The following is a 23468-nucleotide window of genomic DNA, read 5'->3' on the forward strand; positions in this document are numbered from 1 at the left end:
GCAAAACCATGGAATTTGATGGGACCTTAGACATCATCTAGTTAATCCCTTAGATGGCTGTGGACATCTGCAGTATCCTACAGAGTGGTTGTTGAATACTGTTTGGACAGTTTCATATGAAAACCCCCACTGATTTCCTCTTGGGGACTTCTTTGCCATATACTGACATCTTAGAAAGGATTTAGAAGCTGATAACTTTGAACAAAGGTGCATTCACATTGTTTAATTTCTTTTTTCTCTCCCTCTTTACCCCATACATGTAAATGCAAATAACAAATTACAATCAAGTGATATCTCAAATAATATTACCTGCAAATGAAACTCAGATAAACAAGCTGGACTTTGTTGAGGGAAATTGGGGCAGAATTCTGGCCAAGGAATTGATAGAAGGGAGACAGAGAAGAAGGCCACAGAGCTTTATTTCAGGCATAGATCCTTCAAGGGCAGCCTTGGAGCTGCCTAAGGGGGAGGCTCAGTAATGGCGATACTGGGTAGTTGATAGCTGGTGGGTTTCCTTGCGGCCGGTGGAAGTGTATTTTCTCTGGGGTTACAGAGAGGAGGGAAATGAGGTGTTGCCTCATCTGGAAGAGAGGAAAGTGCGGAGTATCCCAGGGAAGAACCTTGTATTAAGAAACACACACTGTATTGAATCAGGTTAAGGATGGGAAACAAACATCCATTCCTCTTGTGTCATTATTTGTTATCTCTGGTAACAAAAGCTCTTTATAGAGTGCAGTGTGCTGTGCTCCTTCATTGCAATATTACTTTTTTCTTATTGTTATATTTTTCCATAGATTAATCCTATATGTAAGCCATCTCTAAATACATCCCTCTTTGGGGTTAACTTGCTTTGTTCTATTTTTGACTTAAATAGATTATCCTAAAATATTCTCTGAATTTTGGTATGTTTGGTAATTTCACACTCTCAAGAAGCCAAAAGAAATTCTTCAGCTTTCAAAACTAGATTTTATGCTCTTCTATACTTAGGATGTATTTTAGATTACCTGATAGAGAGCATGTGGTGTGTTTTCAAGAAAACATTAGAAAATTGATATTCAGATCTCATTTGTAGGCAACAAGTTTCAGGTGATATCTTAATCCTGACTCTGAAATGTGATCTAATAACAAAAATGCTTGGCAGTAGAATTAGAATCAGATTGACAATAAATTATAATATTTATTAATTCAAAGACTGTTATATTTATATATAAACATAATTCACCCATCAGCAAATGGCAATTCTTAACAAATTAGTCATTAGTATGAATTGTATGATGCATTTTGAAACAAATTGGTCAGGACAGTTCTTAGCATTAGAAGAAATAGCAGGAGACCACTATAAACTTTGATTTAGAATGCATTTTATATCAGCATTGGAAATGTGGTTGTGAAAATGACAGAACATGTTTACTTTCACATATGTTTACTTCATTTTAGTGAGGCATAAAAAGGAATCTGTTGATGTCTTCCTAGTCATTCATATAGCTCTCAGCCAATAGGAACTACAAATCCCAGAATGCAACATTCCATTCTTAAACATAGATTTCCCACTCAGTTTGATGAGATAATAGGATTTACTATGCTTACTCCTTAGAAGGAAAGTTATGACCAACCTAGAGAGCATATTGAAAAGCAGAGACATTACTTTGCCAACAAAGGTCCATCTAGTCAAGGCTATGGTTTCTCCAGTGGTCATGTATGGATGTGAGAGTTGGTCTGTGAAGAAAACTGAGGGCCAAAGAATTGATGCTTTTGAACTATGTTGTTGGAGAAGACTCTTGAGAATCCCTTGGACTTCAAGGAGATCCAACCAGTCCATTCTAAAGGAGATCAGCCCTGGGTGTTCTTTGGAAGGAATGATGTTAAAGCTGAAACTCCAGTACTTTGGCCACCTCATGTGAAGAGTTGACTGATTGGAAAAGACTCTGATGCTGAGAGGGATTGGGGACAGGAGGAGAAGGGGACAACCGAGGATCAGGTGGCTGGATGGTATCACTGACTCGATGGACGTGAGTCTGAGTGAACTCTGGGAGTTGGTGATGGACAGGGAGGCCTGGTGTGCTGCAATTCATGGGGTCGCAAAGAGTCGGACACGACTGAGTGACTGAACTGAACTGAACTGGTGAAGTCCAAAATGCTCACTTGAACTTTACTAAACATAGACCTTTGTCAGGTTTAGTACCTTTCTATATTCAATTTTAAGAAGCAAAATATTTGTACTGTCCACCTCATCTGTATATGTGATAAAATTATTTTCATACATTAAAAAAAAATAGCCATTTCACCATAGTGAACTAGTGTAAAATTTAAGGACAAAATGATCAATTGAGAATTTTTCTGGAGGAGCAATTCTTTCTAAAATGTTCTAAAATCAATTCTTTCTAACATACTTGTTCTTTGGAAGTAGCTCACTGTTATTTGGACTCAGATTTAAATATCTTATTAATATATTTTGGACTTCTATTAGTTCTGAAATTATTAGTGAAGGCTATAGTGATTGGCATTCATGTAGGCACTTCTAATCGGAAATCATTTTCTATTAAAGGTTTGAAGTCATTTTGTTTATTCCTGCAGGGACCTCAGTATATTCTCCATCCAATGTTTTTATAAGTATGCAAAAATTATACTAGTAATGTAACTAAAATAATAGCTCACATTTATTGAATGTTTGCTTTCTAGTCATTCATATTGCCTTCAGCCAACAGAAACTGCAAATCCCAGAATGCAACATTCCATTCTTAAACATGGATTTCAGACTCATTTCAGACATTTATTGAATGCTTACTATATACCAGGCACTGTACTAAGAGCTTCCATGGATTACTTTGGTCAATCTTCATAAAACCTTAAAAGGTAGGTGGTATTGTTGTTCCCATTTTACAATAGGCCAAGACTTAATGAGAAAAATTAGCTCATAAAATGTTCAGAGCTGCTAAAGTGGATCTAACATGTGGACTGCAGCTTCTGTGTCTTAATTCACTATGTTATACTGCATACCTTGCATCACAAAGGAAACATTATTATTGTGTACTGTGGCCAGTACATCACCACCAGTGTAATAACACTTCAATTTTATGAATTTTTGTTGATGAGAAAAACATCATTTTTGAGCCTGAAAGGCAGGATTGCTACTGCTATTAAGCCACTTCAGTTGTGTCTGACTCTGTGTGACCCCATAGACGGCAGCCTACCAGGCTCCTCCGTTCATGGGATTTTCCAGGCAAGAGCGCTAGAGTGGGGTGCCATTGCCTTCTCCGAAAGGCAGGGTAGTACCTCAAAATTTTCTTCATGCGTAAACCTTGTTTCCTCCTGTAAGAAGTAAATTTTTAAATTTCATCAAGAAATGTTAAAATAGACAGTTGAAATAATTATTCCAGAAGCAAGCACTGAGCAAAAAAATCTTCATCTCATTTTCCAGATTGACTAAATGCATCAATGAAATTATCGGAGTAATTGATCAACTTTCACTTATGTTTCCTGGCAGCATATACTTCATAGCCATTGTGACTCCACAAGAATAATATCAAGTACTCTTTATGTTTGTGAAACATATCAGTTTGATGTGTTGTTGATGCTTCCTAGGAGCTTCACACCATCCATTACCCTGTCCTTAACCTTCAACCTTCCTGCATCAAACTCTGGGAAGACTTCATCTCTGGACTCTGTTAACCCTGCCACATCTGCCTCTATTCTTGAGGTTTCCTAATTTCCAGGTGTTTTGTTATCCAGCACATCTCTCCCCTTTTTAAACATACTCCTCCAATCCTTTTGGTTCAATCCTATGGTTTTTTCCCACTTGAAGCTTTACCCACGTTTTACCTTCCCCAAGTGGTACCACCACAAGACTGAGTGGGCAGAAGTGGTTTCTTGCTGGTTGGAAGGTATTGATCACACAGCTTGTCAGCAGGGAGCATCTCTGGGGCAGTTTGGTGTCACTGCAGCTACACATTTGACAGCGAGGTGCCTCCCCCAAGGCCCCGCTCATCATCCTACGTCCTCTGTCTCATTTTTTCTCAAATCGTGCCTCTCAGATCCCGAGGACTTCAGAGACACATTCTCAGAGATCCACGTGAACCTGGGTTATTACAAGTTTTTAATGGGATGATCTTAAGATATTTAAGTTGCTAAATTTCAGAGCTTACACTTGTATTTTTCGTGTGGTATCTCTGAAGGAGTAGTTTGACTTTTTTTTTTTTTAAGTGGTTTTTCAAACTGGGAGTGCACAAACTTGTTTTTTTGAGTTCTGAGTTCTCAAGATTGAGAAACACTGCTCTGCTATACTGGAAATGGGACTGGCTACACATTCCTCACACATCCACTGTGTGCTTCCTATGAATCTTGTACTCTGCTGTATGCTGCTGCTACTGCTAAGTCGCTTCAATCATGTTCAACTCTGCAACCCCATAGACGGCAGCCCACCAGGCTCCCCCATCCCTGGGTTTCTCCAGGCAAGAACACTGGAGTGGGTTGCCATTTCCTTCTCCAATTCATGAAAGTGAAAAGTGAAAGTGAACTTGCTCAGTCGTGTCTGACTCTTAGAAACCTCATGGACTGCAGCCCACCAGGCTCCTCTGTCCATGGGATTTTCCAGGCAAGAGTGCTGCAGTGGGATACCATTGCCTTCTGAGAGTTTAAAAAGTCACTGTCCTCAAGGCTTAGTGGGAAGTCAGATATATAGAAAGACAGTCATTATATATTGTAATGGTGCTAGTCAGTAGGTACAAACTTTTTAGAGAACAACTTTAGCAATTGAATCAAGAGCATTGAAAAAGTGGGATAACCTTTAACCCAATCATTCCACTCTTAGGAATTTATTTTTGGGGACTAAGAAAGAGCCACAAAGATTTATGTGAAAGGATTAAGAAGTCAAATGAAATGAAGATTGTTAGAACTGACTCAGCCTGATATATTTTACAATAGTTAAAAATGGAGGCAAGGTTTAATATTTAACAATAGGAGGATACTTAAGTTATGGCACCCTACTAATGGGTATTCAGTTCAGTTCAGTTCAGTTCAGTCGCTCAGTCGTGTCCGACTCTTTGCAACCCCATGAATCGCGGCACGCCAAGCCTCCCTGTCCATCCGGTGTTCACTCAAACTCACGTCCATTGAGTCAGTGATGCCATCCAGCCATCTCATTCTCTGTCGTCCCCTTCTCCTCTTGCTCCCAATCCCTCCCAGCATCAGAGTCTTTTCCAATGAGTCAATTCTTCGCATGAGGTGGCCAAAGTACTGGAGTTTCAGCTTTATAATCATTCCTTCCAAAGAAATCCCAGGGCTGATCTCCTTCAGAATGGACTGGTTGGATCTCCTTGCAGTCCAAGGGACTCTCAAGAGTCTTCTCCAACACCCCAGTTCAAAAGCATCAATTCTTCGGCACTCAGCCTTCTTCACAGTCCAACCCTCACATCCATACATGACCACTGGAAAAACCATAGCCTTGACTAGACAGACCTTAGTCAACAAAGTAATGTCTCTGCTTTTGAATATGCTATCTAAGTTGGTCATAACTTTTCTTCCAAGGAGCAAGTATCTTTCAATTTCATGGCTGCAGTCACCATCTGCAGTGATTTTGGAGCCCCAAAAATAAAGTCAGCCACTGTTTCCACTGTTTCCCCATCTATTTCCCATGAAGTGATGGGACCAGATGCTATTAGACAACGACTAAACATAATAATACTTTGCTCCAATACTTTGGCCACCTGACGGAAAGAGCCAACTCATTAGAAAAGATCCTGATGATGGGTAAAATTGAAGGCAGGAGGAGAAGGGGAAGACAGAGGATGAAATGGTTGGATGGCATCACCAGCTCAATAGACATGAATTTGAGCAAACTCGAGATGGTGAAGGGCAGGGGAGCCTGGCATGCTGCAGTCCATGGGGTCACAGAGTTGGACATGACTGAGCAACTGAACAACAAAAACAACAAAACATTATAAATATAGAAAATATTGAAAGAACTCATAATGTTAAGCAGAAAAACAACACATAACTTTCTACATCAGAGGTGAGCAAACATTTTCCAGTAATAGGTCACATTGGTTAATATTTTAGACTTTGTGGGTCATGTGAATTTGAGAGTTGAAATTGATAAAACTCTGCTATTTTAATGTGAAAACAGCCACAGACAGTGCATAAACAATTGGGCATGTTGTTTGTCAATAAAAATTTATTTATGGACATTGAAATTTGAATTTTGTATAGTTTTGGTGTGTCAGGAAATATCAATAGTAGTTTTAAATTTTTCATTTTCAACCATTTAAAAAATATAAAGCCTGTTCATAGCTTGCAGACCACATGAAAACAGATGGCAGGCTGGATTTGGACTGTGGGCCATAGTTTTCTGATCTCTGATCTATACTATGTGACTTTAAGTGTGTGTGTATGTGTGTTTGTATGTAGGCAAAACCATAAGAATATTAATGGTGGTTATCTCTGGGTAGTGGGATTATAGGTTATTTTTTTAATGATTTAAAAAATATTTTTACTCATTTTTAATATGAAATGACATTTTTGATCATCAGAAAAGTAAAAAAGAAAATTCACTATAATAATTGCTGTAATAGTGGAAAGCACTCTAAAGGGGTAAATGTCTCAGATTCATGGAGGCTGAGGGTGAGGAAAAAGTTGCTGAAAGAGTCAAAACTAAACAGTGTGTTGAAGGATGATGAAGAATTTCTCAAGTACGGTGAGTCACAGGAGAGAGAGAGAAGAGGGGTGGCAACAAGGAAAAGTGTTCTGGGCTGAGACTGGGAGGTTAAGCTGTGGGAAAGTTAGGGAACCACAAGACTGTCAGAAGGCTGGAGAGCAGTGAAAGTGAGCAGAGAGAAGATCAGAAAGAGAATCAGGCACTGAGGGTCTTACTTGCTGTGCTTACAGTTTGCATTTTTATCTTAAAGTCATTTGAAAGCCGTTGAAAGATTGATAAGTTGCTAAAGGAAGTGGTCGTATTTCTGATTTAGAAAGACCTACATGGCATCAGGGCAGAGAATGGATTGGGTAAGGGTGAGCTGGGAGGCAGGAAGACAAGTTGAGAGGCCATTGTAGGAATCCATGTGAGAAGTGAGAGACTAAACCAGGGTAAGGCGGCGGGCTGGGGAGTGGAAACAGAGGAAGGAGAAAGTTTGAATGAAATATAGGATGTCGACTAATTAGATCTTGGAATTGAAGGAGATATGGGGGAGAGAGGAATAAAAGTTGTCCTCCATGTTTCTGCCCCTGAAAGCCAGGTGAGTGGGAGATTTGGTTGAGAAGATGGCATGATCAGTTTTAGATGTCTTGAATATGAGAGCGCTGTTGGGTGTTTGTGGGCAATTTTTCAATACAGTTTAAAAATCAGGAGAAACCAATTACATAGACAGTGATTGTAGTAATAAGAACTTAGGCACTCACTTGGAAAGAAGTGTTAAATAATAATTTTCTTTTTCTCTTCCCCTCCTTCCCTCATGGATTATGTAGAAACACAGTCTAATCAGTACTAGTGGCTCATTGTGATAGTCCATTCAGACTCTGGGGTCACTTGCCCTTGAGACCACATTAAAATTTTGTGAAGAAGTTGAATATAGTTTGAAAAAAGTCACACAAGTGAATTTATTATAAGCTCCCTCGTCCTACCACTGACACCTACTTGTTGAGTGAGAAGAAATGAGCAAAGACTGTGGTTTCCTGGAGCACTGTGGCTCCACAACCTAGGAAGCTACCTGGATGTAATCGGAAGCTGATCCCCTGTGTGGAGGGCAGGGAGAAACAAAGAGATGGACCGCTCCAGGTGGCCGGTGGTAGGTTTAACAACCAAGAGAACTTATTTAGGAGGCTTGTCCTGGGCAGCCACACCCCTGTCTGCCAAATCTTAAAAGTTCGTATAGAGTCTTTCACTGTGTTCCATTATGTGTTCCATCCAGATAGTCTCAACACCACATCACTGTCTCAAAGCTGTGTCTGTGGGGGCAACTTCTGGAAGCCAGGAATGTAAACCTACTAAACATAGAGCAGGGAGTGAGGAGCCTCTAATTGCCTGGACCCAGCTTACAGGTCAACCACCAGGTCATGTCCTTTCAATGACCTCCCCTAATAGACACCCGAGAGTGAAAGTTAGAGTGTTAGTCACTCAGGCGTGTCCAACTCTTTGCAACCCCATGGACTGTAGCCCACCAGGCTCCTCTATCCATGGAATTCTCAAGGCAAGAATACTGGAGTGGATTGCCATTCTCTTCTCCAGGGGATCTTCCCAACCCAGGGGTCGAACCTGGGTCTCATGCATTGTAGGCAGATTCTTTACTGTCTAAGCCAGCAGGGAAGCACAACAGACACCTAGACATTTAAAAATTAGGCAGAGAAAGTGAGCCTGTAAAAGAGTGCCAAAGCACAGAAGGAAAATCAAAGTATACTTGTAGTTGATGGAAGAAAAAAAATTTTAAGGAGCACATAGCAGTATTAATCACAAACAAATGATTAAATGAAGATTATTTAGCCTTGACAAATGTAAGGTCATTGTGGATCTATACAAAAATATTTCACTGGCATGGTGGGAATAGAAGCTATTCAGAAGAGAATTGAGAAGTAAATGAGGATTAAGAAAAAGCTGAAGCATCAAAGAAAGGAAAACAATACAATCCAAACTAGATGCTTGTCTCCTCAATTTTCAGATATATTAGTACAGTTTGTATCATTTGATTAAGAGATGCTTGAAAAATTCTTGATGAATGGTTGAGAAAGTGGATGAGTAAATATGCTCTTGAATAACATCAGGTTCCATTAGGTATTATCTGCTCTGAATCCAAGGAGTCGTTGAAAATATGATTGTATTGTGTTTGAACAAGTGACTGATTTTAGCTGTAATGGAGGATAAAGAGCCCCTTTCTATTCAAGTGAAATAACTTGCTATAGATTCCTGTTGACTGAGGATATTTTAAGTGCTGTGGGGATAATATATAAACATTTAAACTGTAAAACACTATACAAATTTTATTATTTGCACTGCAGTATTTTTACTGTGCTAAAAAAATAAGACATGCAAAAATGAGATTTCTCCCCCTTTAGGTATGTTTTCCGATACTAATATATCTTTTGACCTTACGGCTTTTGATAGTCTTCAACCTGGAAGAGCAGCTTCCCTTCAATTAGGTAAGAAGTCCCTCTAGAGCCAACAGCAACTGCATGCATAACCACCCAGTCATGTCTGACTCTTTGCTATCCAATTTGCTGTAGTCCGCCAGACTCTTCAGTCCATGGGATTTCCCAGGCAAGAATACAGGAGTGGATTGCCGTTTCCTTCTCCAGGGGATCTTCCCGACCTAGGGATCGAACCTGTGTCTCCCACAGTTGAGAGAGGCCATTTGAAGAGATGGGGTGAAGGTGGGCTCACTTCAGGTGTTCAGAGTTATACCCCTCAAGGTTACCTGGTTTTAATTTTCATGATACGTTAATCCTATGAACAGTTTGAAAGAACTCTTCCAGTGTATATAAGGGATAAGAGACATAGGCTTGCAGGGTGGCATCAAGAGTCTTCTTGACAACTATGGGAAATCTGGGATCTGTGGCACTCTGGGAAATGAGGAGGCAAAATTTGGGACCATCTAAGAAAAGTATTTTTCCAAAAACTATGGCAGGTTTTGCTCCTAAACTAAAGGAGCCCTGTTGGTCTAGAGTGGGTCTGTGTTTCAGTTTTGTGAGACACTTCCTAAGGCTGATGTCAAATTTTATAAGTGGCCTCTAAACTCTCTAACAGCCTGTGAAATAAAGAAATGATTTTCAAGAGAAGGTAAATGAAACCTCGTAGACCTCTCATACATTCCATCACAAACATTTGTGTAAGGCATTCAGTGTTTTTCAGTAAGATTATTATCTGGGAGGACAGTTCTTCACTGAACTCCTCCCCCATAAATCACACAAACACATGATGACAATTAGAAATGCCTTAACATGACTGGTACTGGAGCTGTAAACATGAGCGAGATAGAACTCAGATCTCTTGTGTCTGTTTCACAGATTTGAAATCATCATTAACATACATGGGTAGTATGACCTCTAGCCCTCTGCAGTAGAACTTTATTTGCCTTTGTGTTTCAGGCTACCAAACTGATAGATCCTATTCCTTGAGGGAAGAAAGAGGTAGTCTTCTTGAGGACTCAGGATTAAAATAGAACAGTAAGAAATGAGTGTGCTTCCTAACACTTTTTACCAAGGTTGGGGAAGAAGTATCACAGAGATCCAAGTACTATACATCAAGCACCTGTATGGTGGAATTTTGCCTTGTGTACAGATCAGCCTCCGTTCCAGGAATATCCCAGAAATAAACCCCAACTGGTTATTATCTTAGATTTTAGATTGGTTTAGAAACGTCTCTATTCTATGAATCCTGCCTAGTTCACTCTGTTGAAATCCCTGTCTCGTCCGTTATTTCCGATGGTGTTTGATGGGGGGACATTAATTGTACCTGGCCTTGATCCCAGCACCCCAAGAGTGATCTGAATTCCAAGAGCATTTGGAGCAGATAGTTTTCTACAAATCTTCAAGACAGATGTCAACTGGCTTCCTTGGAAAAATACCAAGTGTAATTTTTACCAAATTAAACCCAGAAAGTTCTGCAAGAATTTTCCAGCCTTGGGATTACAGTGAATCAAACGTTTTATAGTTCATACTGGAGGTCATGGGAAAATCCCAAGGAAATATAGAAAACCAGAACTGTAGTCCTTCAAGTTGCCTGTCCCCAAAACTCCTGTATTATTTGTTTACAAAGTGTCACGTCAGTAGGAAAAGAACCGTATTAAGAGAAACCTAAATGTATTTGATAAGGCTAAATATACTTCCAAAGGCAACCCTATTTGATAGAGAAGTAGCCAACTTTCAGATTCATCTTACCACCATCTTGTCAAACCTGAGAAATATCACTGAAAGTCTAAGCGTTCACTTGCTTTGCTCTAGAATGAGTTTATTGCTCATTATTTCTTATTCCCTTCTGCATCTCTGTCATGAGACTGTCAAGTTTTTCTGCTTTCAGTTCTTTGTCATATGATTCAGCCTTTGTCATATGATTGCAGTATCTTAGAATTTAAAACTTCTAATTTAAGTCTTGAGCCATCATAAGTAAAAATTGAGGCCAAGTTATTCCATTTTAATGGTAAAATATATAAAATGGAGAGAACATAGACAATATAAAATTAGCCAGCCCTTGTCACATAAGGAGGAAACTAAGAAAGTGCACACGTTTGATCTAACTGTCCTGGCAATTTAGGCAATCATATGTGTGGTTAGCCTAAATACCAAAGAGGGTGGAGTGGGCAAGTGTTCAATAGATGTCTCTGAAGAGTTAGTTCATTGGCATGTTCAACCCACTCTACCTGAGGGAAGTTTTGAATTAAGTATGAAATTGTCTGGCTCTTTGTTGCATTATGAATTTTATTGTCTTTCTTTATTAAGTATGAGAGACCCTTGAATGTCTAATGCATAACAAATAATTTTACATTTGTGAATCTACCTGGCTATGCTAGGGTAACAAGCAACCCCAATGTTTATCAGCAGCATTATTTACAATAGTCAAGAATTGAAATCAGCCTAAGTGTCCATCAACAGATGAATGGATAAAGAAGATGTGGTGTATATTTACAATGGAATATTACTCACCCATAAAAGAGAATGAAATGTAGCCATTTGCAACAACATGCCCCTTTCTCTCTTTGTCCTGGGACGCCTGTAATGCAAGTGTTTATACTCTCAATTTGTCCCAGAGCTTTCTTAAACTATCATTGTTGTTCTGATTTCCACTACTTTGTCTTTCAGATTGGGTATGTGTTCTTTTGCATCACCTAATCTGTACTTTATTCCCTCTAGTATATTATTTCAATTATTGTATTCTTTAGCTCTTTTTATATCTGGGTGGTTTTTTTTGCCTTAAAAAAATTTTTTTTTTATTTTTTTACTTTACAATACTGTATTGGTTTTTGCCATATATTGACATGAATCCACCACAGGTGTACATGAGTTCCCAACCCTGAACCCCCTCCCACCTCCCTCCCCATATCATCTCTCTGGGTCACCCCAGTGCACCAGCCCCAAGCATCCTGTATCCTGTATCGAACATAGACTGGCGATTTGTTTCTTACATGATAGTATACATGTTTCAATGCCATTCTCCCAAATCATCCCACCCTCTCCCTCTCCCACAGAGTCCGAAAGTCTGTTCTTTACATCTGTGTCTCTTTTGCTGTCTTGCATACACGGTTATCATTACCATCTTTCTAAATTCCATATATATGTGTTAGTATACTGTATTGGTGTTTTTCTTTCTGGTTTACTTCACTCTGTATAATTGGCTCCAGTTTAATCCACCTCATTAGAACTGATTCAAATGTATTCTTTTTAATGGCTGAGTAATACTCCATTGTGTATATGTACCACCACTTTCTTATCCATTCATCTGCTGATGGACATCTAGGTTGCTTCCATGTCCTGGCTATTATAAACAGTGCTGCGATGAACATTGGGGTACACGTGTCTCTTTCAATTCTGTGTCTCTTTCAATACACGTGTCTTTATTTCAATTTATATCTGTTTTATGTTGATTGGTTCTTTTTATATTTCTTACCTCTGTTGGAATTCTTATTGTGTTCCTCCATTCTTCTTCTGAGTTTGGTATGTGACTTTATGACTGTTGCTTTGGACTATTTGGGCTTCTCCAGTGGCTCAGACATTAAAGGATCCACCTGCCAATGCAGGAGACACCGGAGACGTGGGTTCTATCCCTGAGTTGGGAAGATCCCCTGGAGAAGGAAATGGCAAACCCCTCCAGTATTCTTGCCTGGAGAATTCCATGGATTGAGGAGTCTGGCAGGTTACAATCCCTGGGGTCGCAAGGAGTCAGACATGACTGAGCAACTAACAGTTTCACTTTGTACTTTTTATCAGGCAATTAGATTGGTGCAAAAGTAATTGCAGTTTTACATTGTTAAACTTTGCCCTTTCATACTGGAATACATTCTTAAGTGTGGTTATGTAATATAGTGAATATAGTGAAGTCGCTCAATCGTGTCTGACTCTGCGACCCCGTGGACTGTAGCCTACCAGGCTCCTCTGTCCATGGGATTTTCCAGGCAATAGTCCTGGAGTGGATTGCCATTTCCTTCTCCAGGGGATCTTCCCAACTCAGGGATCAAACGCGGGTCTCCCGCACTGTAGACCGACGCTTTACCGTCTGCACCACCAGGGAAGTCTGGTTATGTTATACATCATTTTAAATGCTCATTTCTCACTTTGTTTTTTTGCTAGTGACATTACTTCCTGTTTACTTTATTTTAGACTATAGAAATGATATTAGACAAAAAACAAATTTGAGTGCTTTTTTTTATTCAAGTACAAAATGGGTTGTAAAGCAGCAGAGATAACGTGCAACATCAATAACGCATTTGATGCAGGAACTGCTAATGAACATACAGTGCAGTGGTGATTTAAGAAGTTTTGCAAAGGAGACAATAGCCTTGAGATAAGAAATGCGGTGGCTGGCCATCAGAAAGTGACAGTGACGAATTAAGAGCCATCATTGAAGCTGATACTCTTGCAACTACACGAGAAGTTGCTGAAGAACTCAGTGTTGACCATTTTGTGCTAATTCATCATTTGAAGGAAATTGGAAAGCTGAAAAAGTTCGGTAAGTGGTTGCCTCATGAGCTGATAGAAAATTTAAAAAAATTGTTGTTTTGAAGTGTTGTCTTTTCTTATTCTACACAACAATGAACTATTTTTTGATTGGATTGTGATGTGCATTGAAAAGTGGGTTTTATATGACAACCTGCGATGTCCAGCTCGGACTGGACTGAGAAGAAGCTCCAAAGCACTTCCTAAAACCAAGCTTACACCAAAAAAAAAAAAAAAGAATCTGATGTTCAGTTTGGTGGTCTGCTGACAGTCTGATTCACAGCTTTCCGAATCCTGCAAAACCTGTTACATCTGAGAAATATGCTGAGCAAATCGATGAGATGCACTGAGAAATGCGATGCCTGCAGCTAGTGTTGGTCAACAGAATGGGCCCAGTTCTTCACAACACCTGACTGCGCATCACCCAACCAAAGCTTCAAAAGTTGAACAAATTGGGCTACAAAGTTACGCCTCATCCACCATATTCACCTGACCTCTTGTCAACAAACTACCACTTCTTCAAGCATCTCAACAACTTTTTGCAGGGGAAATGTTTCCACAACCAACAGGAGACAGAAAATGCTTTCCAAGAGTTCATCGAATCCTGAAGCATGGATTTTTATGCTACAAGAGTAAACAAATTTATTTCTCATCAGCAACAATGTGTGGATTGTAATGGTTCCTATTCTGATTAGTAAAGATGTGTTTGAGGCTAGTTAAAATGATTTACAATTCATGGTCCGAAACCACAATTACTTGTGTATCAACCTAATACTTATCTCCATTTCATTAGGGTTTTTTTCACTAGGATAAAACCCTGGGTTTTATCTTGTTCTTTCATTTGGAACAAATTCCTCGTTTTAGTTTGGTTTTCTGAGTTTGTTTCTATGGGTTAGACAAAGCAGTTACTTCTCCCAATCTTGAAGGTATGATCTTGAGTAGGAGCATCAGTTCAGTTCAGTCATGTCCGACTCTTTGTGATCCCATGCACTGCAGCACGCCAGGCCTCCGTGTTCTTCACCAACTCCCAGAGCTTGCTCACACCCATGCCCATCAAGTCAGTGATGCCATCCAATCATCTCTTCCTCTGTCATCCCCTTCTCCTTCCACCTTCAATCTTTCCCAACATCAGGATCTTTTCCATTGAGTCAGTTCTTCACATCAGGTGGCCAAAGTATTGGAGCTTCAACTTCAGCATCAGTCCTTCCAATGAATATTCAGGACTGATTTCCTTTAGGATGGACTGATTGGATCTCTTTGCAGTCCAAGGAACTCTCAAGAAGTCTTCTCCAACCACAGTTCAAAAGCATCAATTCTTTGGCACTCAGCTTTCTTTATGGTCCAACTCTCACATCCATACATGACTACTGGAAAAACCATAGCTTTGAATAGATGGACCTTTGTCAGCAAAGTAATGTCTCTGCTTTTTAATATGCTGTCTCGGTTGGTAATAACTTTCCTTCATCTCCGAGGTATTAATAGACTGCACGTACGGGACAACTTGGGCAGGCTGGCTAGAGCAACAGGCACGTTTCAAACTTTTGCCTCTGCACTGAGACTCTAGTGAGTAAGTTAGTGTACAAGCCTCCTAAGAGTCTCAGTTTAGTATAGTGCTCTAGCTCTACAGAAGCCCTGCTGGTTTTCAAAGTCAGTTAAGGGAGCCATATCCTGCAGTGCTCGTACCAAAGGCTGAGGTGCCCAACATGAGGCTTGAACCCCTTGCTCCTTAGGACCTTTGAATCTGTGATATCCCTTCCCACTTGCGGATCCCTGCACTGGTGGTATGTATACTGACTACATTACATCTCTGCCACTTCTCTCCATCTTGATGTAGTTTTCAAAGTTTTCCTTAATTTTGGAAGAGCCGTTTATACTAGTCATCAGATGTTTCTCAGAATGAGTTGTTCTATATGTAATTGTAGTATCGGTTTGTCTGTGGGAGGACATGAGCTCAGGATCTTCCCACTCTGCCATCCTGATCCCACCTGTCAGATGTTTCTATATTTCATTTGGATTTTCAGTGACTCAACCTTTTAAAAAATTGATTCTTATATGTATCTCTCATTTGTTAATTTCTGATTTGATATTTAGTAAGTTAATCCCCTTTAATTTTTGTCTTAATTTAGGAGTCTTTTTCTATAATTTAGACTTGAATGTTTAATGTATTTTTTCTTTTTTTCAAAAAGAAAGTTGTCTAATGCTATGAATTTCATCTAAGCATAAAATATCTGTGTATCTTAAGTTTTAAACATAGTAGCCTCATTGTAATTTTTTTCTTCTAAATAGCCTGTATTTATAGCTTTTTCTTTATTTGATCTAGGAATTTTTCTTTAAAGTGTTTTCTTAAAATTTCTAAGAGATTTCTTTCATCATCTGGTCTTTTGTTGTTTATTTCTACTTGTACTGCATTTTGGTCTGACTGGGTATAGGTGGCGCCAGTGGTAAAGAACCCACCTGCCAGAGCAGGAGAGTTAAAAGACGTGGATCCAGTCCCGGGGTCAAGAATACCCCCTGGAGAAGGGCATGGCCACCCACTCTGGTATTCTTGCCTGGAGAATCCCAGAGACAGAGGAGCCTGGCGGGCTACAGTTCATAGGGTGTCAAAGAGTTGGACATGACTGAGGCGACTTAGCATGCAGGCACATACCTACTGTAAATATTTTAATGTCATAAACATCATGAGTGCCTTATTTCCCCTGTGAAGTGTGTAATTTATCAATATAAAGTACTGTTTTTTAATCACAATGATTTTTTGTTTTGATTTCTAATTTGTCTGAGATTAACATTGCTGCTGCTGCTGCTGCTGCTGCTAAGTCGCTTCAGTTGTGTCTGACTCTGTGTGACCCCATAGACAGCAGCCCTCCAGGCTCCCCTGTCCCTGGGATTCTCCAAGCAAAAACACTGGAGTGGGTTGCCGTTTCCTTCTAATTCTCCTTTATTTTTGTCTCTGCTAATATATTTCATCTCTTTATTTTAAGATTTTATATCTTTTTAGTTGAGGGATGACTCCAGCAAATATAAAGTAGTTGAATTTTCCCCCCTTAATCTGATACTGTTTGCCTTTTAATTGAAAAAATTAATGCATTCATGTTTTGAGTGTTAACTGATATTTAATTATATTCCTATCATTTTGGTTTGTGTATCCTAATAAATGTATTCTTATTTACTTCATTTTCTTCGTTGTATTTTGCATCATCACATGTTCAGTTTCCTTTTCTGTTGACATTTTAGAATTTATTCATGTTATTGTTAATGTATTATATTTTAAAATTGTGCCAATATCAAGAACAGAGTAGGATCTGTGGGATCCTCCTCCTGTCCCCAGATGAGACAATTATGAAAGCACATGTTGCCCTTCCTCTTCCACAGTTTGTTCAAGCAATAGGCAGTCTTGGTTACAGATATTCTAATTTTTACATTATGACTATTCACTTTCAAGAACTTACTCTTAACATTTACATTAAGCTTCACAAGCTTGTTAACAGTAACAACTATTTAGAATAAAAAGTTTTACTGGGTTTATTTGTCACAATATTTTTTCATGATTACTGCTTTCTAGAAGTGTTTCAGTTAGTTCTCTTTTTGTGAAATGTGAAGTTGGCATAGTATTCTGTACCCCTGTGTATGTAATCATGCAGTTTTTAAAATAAATCACTGAACTGAACTGATGGTGTTTCGACGACATTCAAATGTGGATGCCTTTAGCCTGGCGATGCTCCCCGTTTACCATCTCAACTGCTCTCTCCTGTATGCTATACTACCTGCCTGCACAACGATTTGTGTTTATAAATACTCTGCTGCTGCTGCTGCTGCTAAGTCACATCAGTCGTGTCCGCCTCTGTATGACCCCAGAGACGGCAGCCCACCAGGCTCCCCCGTCCCTGGGATTCTCCAGGCAGGAACACTGGAGTGTGTTGCCATTTCCTTCTCCAATGCACGAAAGTGAAAAGTGAAAGTGAAGTCGCTCAGTCGTGTCCCTCTCTTAGTGACCCCACGGACTGCAGCCCACCAGTCTCCTCCATCCATGGGATTTTCCAGGCCTTCCTAAACGACATATAATTTCAAAAATCTATGTGTTTAAAATATGATCCCAAGTTCTTACACGTGACACTCTGCCTTTTTTTTTATTCCTGGACTTAGGCTTTGGAAGATCGAGTATGGGAACTCCTGCAAGAAGCAGACAGGACTGCTGAAGAGAACAAGGATCAGAGTCAGGTCTATGATGCCATGGCCGAGACGCTGGGTGAAGCATGGGCAGCCCTGGTATCCATGCTTGAGAGGAGGAGGGAACTTCTCAGATTGACCTCTGAATTTTTTGAAAATGCCTTGGAGGTTTGTTAAAAAAAAACTTGCCCTTCTCCACTTCAGAGTAAATGGATGACACTCCTGAAAACCCTTTCTTTCTGAATAGACATTGTGATCAGATTTTTTTTAAAACAGCAGAATAACCAAGTTATATACATTTAAATTTTGATTGTCAAAATAAAATTTTTAATGCTTTGAATGTATACCTTCAAACAAAAATAAATGCAGTTAATTAAAATTGGCAAATATTAAGTAAAAATGGGAATTTTTACCCATAAGCCATTTTGATATATTTCTCTCTTTAAATAATAATAATGCAATTACTAAATCAAACAATTACCTCTGATTACAGGATTACTAGAAAATGCTGATCTAACATGTTCTTGTTAAGTAACAGTTGGAGGATGCAGTTTCTGCTGCTTCTTATGATAAGGCAACTGCAGAATAGTCCATAGAATGTTTGACTTGTCAGCATAGCAAATGACAGAGTACTCTCTAAGGCTTGTAGTTGAATTTCCATAGTTTGAGCTTGTTAAAATATATATGGAAGGAAAAAGTCTGGACCTAAGAAGATCATGATTTTTCTTGAATTCTGCAGTTTTTTTGAAGAACCCAATTTCAAAATGTGAGACTCAAAGAACAGTTTAAAGGAGGTGTTATATTTAGTGTAAGGTAGTTATTGGAAATGTCCCTTTTAACTTCTCTGTCAAGTGGCAGTACATTCATTTTGATGTGAGAGCACTGCTTCATTATGATAAAGCACTAGCTTTGAAAAATATGATATTTCCAAACTGAAAATTCAGGACTTAAATCCAAAATAATGAAAGAAAGGAGATTAGTATTAGAACACTAAAATTGAGGTAGGCAATCTCATGAACTCGTTTAAAAGTTAAAAGGAGGAGCAAAAACCTTACTGTAACTTTAAAGGTTTGTTTTTCACAGTTTGGACAAGGAAGTCCAACTCACAGATTATTTTGGGAAAAAGTCCCACGGATAATTTTCTTTCCTGAAAAGAAATAAACCAGGTGAAATACACCTACAAGGGTCAAATTACAGATACATCTGATTCATTTTGTCTTAGTAGGTGTGGTATAAGTATTAACTTCCCTTGAAATTCAGGTTGCCTGAGCATAGGAAGTTATCTTTTTTCAAACATGAAGTCCAATATTTGTTTCTCACTGTGTAGGAGCATTAATACTAGCTGATTTTCTATATGATGAGAAATGACTTCCAGATATTACATGAAATAAAAGGAATTATACTTCCTAAGTCAACCCATAATTCAGCCCAGTACTCTGATTCCTAGTGAAAAGATGAAGTTTCTTATATTATCCTCCTTCCAATTTTGTGAACCACTTCATACTTAGCTGGTGGAAAACTCCTACATGATTTTCCCTGCCCCTTGTGTAAGCAAAAGTAAGAAGAGGGTCTTTGAAAGGTGTCCCCCTGTTGCCACTTCCATCCTATACTGACTGTAAAAAGAAGAAAAGTAGGGAAAAGAAAATATCCCTGAGACAAAGGTTAATATTAGAACATTGGGGAAGCTTTTTCTGAGTAAAGCATTCTTTGTTTATTGGGTTGTCTTTTTAAAAAAGATGCCAAACAACAAGTTGAAATATAGATATAAGTTACACAGTGACTCCAAAATTTCTGGTAATGATCTACAGGGAAAACCTCCCAGATCACCTCCCAGGGTTTTGTTTTTCCTTTGAAATTTCTCTTCAAAGAATATCCTTGTAATCAACTGTTAGAATGATTTAGAGATGTGAATGATGTATAGATAGGATCCCCTTAGTGAACTCTGTGCATGCAGAATTTCTTTAGAAATACAAAATGACCTGTTATTGCATGGTTGATGGTTAGTACAAGATGACTTCAGACTCACAAGCTTAACCATCATATAGGTTATTCTCTCCTGAAACACTGTTCTTCAGTTTAGGAACACTGCCCCAGTTGACACTGGCTGATGTCTGTCTGCTGGTTCTAACAGGATGATGCCAGCCTCCTCTGTATTTCAGAAGAGGGTGTGCTTAGCAATTGCTCTCTCATCTTTCCATGCCATTTATATCTGGATTTTATGTTGCTGTAATCATCAAACACGGTAGATCTTTAAACTGTCACATAAAAATATTAGATATCACTAAATCCAAAGACGAGAGTTTGGATAAAACTTGAAAAAGATGACAGGCACTGTGATAGGCTTTTGTGTCTTTCTCACTGATACTTCTCTTTTGTGAGTTTATTCTATACATCATCCAAAGGTGAATTGTTGATTTGAATGCTCTCATAGATGGTAATAGTTTCCTGTGAACTTTCATGCTGAGATAAAAGTTGTTTGTCTACTACTGTGGATATGCTGTGGGCTTCCCAGGTGATGCGGTGGTACAAGAATCCACCTGCCAATGCAGGAGATACAAGAGACGTGGGTTCCATCCCTGGGTCAGGAAGATTCCTGGAGGAGGAAATGGCAATGCACTCCAGTATTCTTGCCTGGGAAATCCCATGGACAGAGCAACGTCATGGGCTATAGTCCGTGGGGTCCCAGAGAGTCAGACACGACAAAGCTACTGAGCGTGCACACACACACAAACACACACATACACTGTACTAGCATTACCGAGGATGTTTTGCTCTTTTCTAAAATTTGCTTCTAAGATTATTCCCCTGAGGATCTTGACATCACTTTGAGCATCTCCCTTTCATACTTCCTCTATGGAGAAATACAAAAAGAGAGGCTGGTCACATTCCTTACCATTTAGGGTGTCAAATAGCTGTTTCCTTTTTTTTTTTTTTTTTTTAAGTAGAGACATTTTCCATTTTTCTTTTTTACTGCATCTACTTTCATTTTTATTTGTATAAAAGTACATAAAGTCATTGATAAAAATGCAAACAAAATTACAAATTATACATCTAAAAGCTTACCATTCCTCATCTGTCTCTAACCTATTCCTTCTCATAAATATAACCCTTTGGTATGTATCTATTTGGACCACATATATTTCAATACAAATATATGTATTTTGCTTTGTATAAGAAATAGGATTAGACATCACTTTTCAGCCCTAAAATCAAGTGTAGAGATGGGATTAGACTATGTTCTGAGACTTACATTTTTTAATTCTACATCTAATTATTGAAGAAAAAATCAACTATGTATTTCAACCTCTTTAAGTGGATTTTTAAGTTAAATTTACTAATAACTATGTAGTTTACTGGCTACACAAACTTTTGTAGGTTTCTGTTAACAAACATTCTGTTTGTTCTTTGAGAAACTGCTTTAGAATGTTGACAGCGGCTGTATTTGTTTTATGGGACACAATAATTTTACTTGAAAATTTCAATAGACATTAGAACAGTAACCAAATGGGTTTATTTCAGCATGCACATGTATTTCCAGGTATGAAAGAAATGCAATTCAGACAGAGGAAAATTCTTATCTTGGCACTTTGCAAACTGACTACATGGGCACACAGACCTCATACAAACATGTGAGCCAGCACGTGCTCACATAAACACGCAAATCATCCCAGAAACACAAACACAATCAGCTAGGCCAATAATTCATGGAAAACATTTGCACATAACTAAATGTGGCACTTCGGTTTTCGTCTTTTCAAATGTGTTTCCCTTGTATTTCTGTTGTAGTTTGCCATTAAAATAGACCAAGCAGAAGATTTCCTCCAGAACACTCAGGAGTTTGAGAGTGCCGAGTCCTTGAAATCACTCCTTCAACTTCATGAACATCATACCAAAGGCAAGAACTACCTGTCTTCCTCACATAAGCTTTTTTTTCCCTTACTATTTACTCATTTATTTTGTGTGCGCCGAGTCTGAATTGCAGCCTGTGGGATCTTTGATCTTTGTTGCAGCATGCAGGATCTTTAGCTGTGGCATGTGAACTCAGCTGGGACATGTGGGGTAGAGTTCCCTTGCCAGGAATGGAACCTGGGCCCCCTGCGTTGGAAGCCCTGAGTCTTGGCCACTGGACCATCAGGGAAGTCCTCTCACATAAGCTTTTCAGAGTTCTCACGATGTGAATATGAGAATGCTCATGCATGAGAGCATATTTTAAATTTATCTGCTTATGAATACCTCAACTTGTTCCAAGTAAGGGTAAAGAAAGCTTTATTTTTGGTCATCTTCTACAAGAAAGAACTAGTTGTAAATGATGCTAAGGGATGGTAGAAGACGAACCTCTGGGAAGTTCGGTTATTCAGCCTGCTGGATCTCAGTTCCTGAGGAGGAGCCAAGGCCACCCTGCTCATCTTTGTATCCTCAGCATCTAGTGAGGTGCCGGCCCTGGGTGGATTGTCATGAAATATTTCCTGGTTAAATAAATGGTTGAATTCAGTGACTGTGCCTCCTAAGGGTCGGTAAATGAAGATCACCTTTTTAATAACAGCTGTTAATAAGGAAAATTTCTTTCACTATTGCAGTTAAAAGAAATAGTGACTTTTTTCCAGATGAAAGTCTAATAAAACACTATATAAAATTATTTTCAACTGCCCCTGAAACAACTATAAGAACAGCTTAATTGTTAACCAACAGTTTGTGTGTTACACCTTTTCCACCCCAATTTGGGCTGGGCCAGTACTGAAGTAAGGAAGGAATTTGCGGAAGAATAGCTGTTTACTGTAATCTTCTTCTGTGAAAGCAGATTAGCTAGCAGATAGGAACAATCACTTCTTTTCTTCCTAATGGATTCTTCTAATTATTACTGCCAAATAGATCTGAGTACAAGTAGAGGGCTTCCTGAATTCATTTGTCTCATTCTAACCCCATAGAAGGCCTCCCCAGACAGACGTTTTGCTTTTTTGCATTTCTTTTCCATGGGGATGGTCTTGATCCCTGTCTCCTGTACAATGTCATGAATCTTCATCAGGCACTCTATCTATCAGATCTAGTCCCTTAAATCTATTTCTCACTTCCACTGTATAATCATGAGGGATTTGATTTAGGTCATACCTGAACGTTCTAGTGGTTTTCCCTACTTTCTTCAATTTGAGTCTAAATTTGCCAATAAGGAATTTATGATCTGAGCCACAGTCAGCTCCCAGTCTTGTTTTTGCTGGCTGTATAGAGTTTCTCCATCTTTGGCTGCAAAGAATATGATCAATGTGATTTCAGTGTTGCCCATCTGGTGATGTCCATGTGTAGAGTCTTCTCTTATGTTGTTGGAAGAGAGTGTTTGCTATGACCAGTGTGTTCTCTTGGCAAAACTCTATTAGCCTTTGCCCTGCTTCATTCTGCATTCCAAGGCCAAATTTGCCTGTTACTCCAGGTGTTTCTTGACTTCCTACTTTTGCATTCCAGTCCCCTATAATGAAAAGGACATCTTTTTTGGATGTTAGTTCTAAAAGGTCTCATAGGTCTTCATAGAACCATTCAACTTCAGCTTCTTCAGTGTTACTGGTTGGGGCATAGACTTGGATAAATGTGATATTGAATGGTTTGCCTTGCAAACGAACAGAGATCATTCTGTCGTTTTTGAGATTGCATCCAAGTACTGCATTTGGGACTCTTGTTGACCATGA

General features: G+C 39.0%; 1 protein-coding gene across 1 annotated transcript in view; it reads left to right on the top strand.

Moving 5' to 3' along the window:
- Positions 1–23468, top strand: part of CCDC141 (coiled-coil domain containing 141) — a 225827-nt gene that overhangs the window by 39860 nt on the left and 162499 nt on the right. The window contains exons 3-4 of the mRNA XM_052635681.1: positions 17770–17961; positions 21580–21688. Coding sequence (XP_052491641.1) covers positions 17770–17961; positions 21580–21688 — 301 coding nt within the window. The remainder of the gene's footprint in view (positions 1–17769; positions 17962–21579; positions 21689–23468) is intronic.

This window comes from Budorcas taxicolor, chromosome 2 (assembly GCF_023091745.1).
Source record: "Budorcas taxicolor isolate Tak-1 chromosome 2, Takin1.1, whole genome shotgun sequence".
Taxonomy (NCBI): domain Eukaryota; kingdom Metazoa; phylum Chordata; class Mammalia; order Artiodactyla; family Bovidae; genus Budorcas; species Budorcas taxicolor.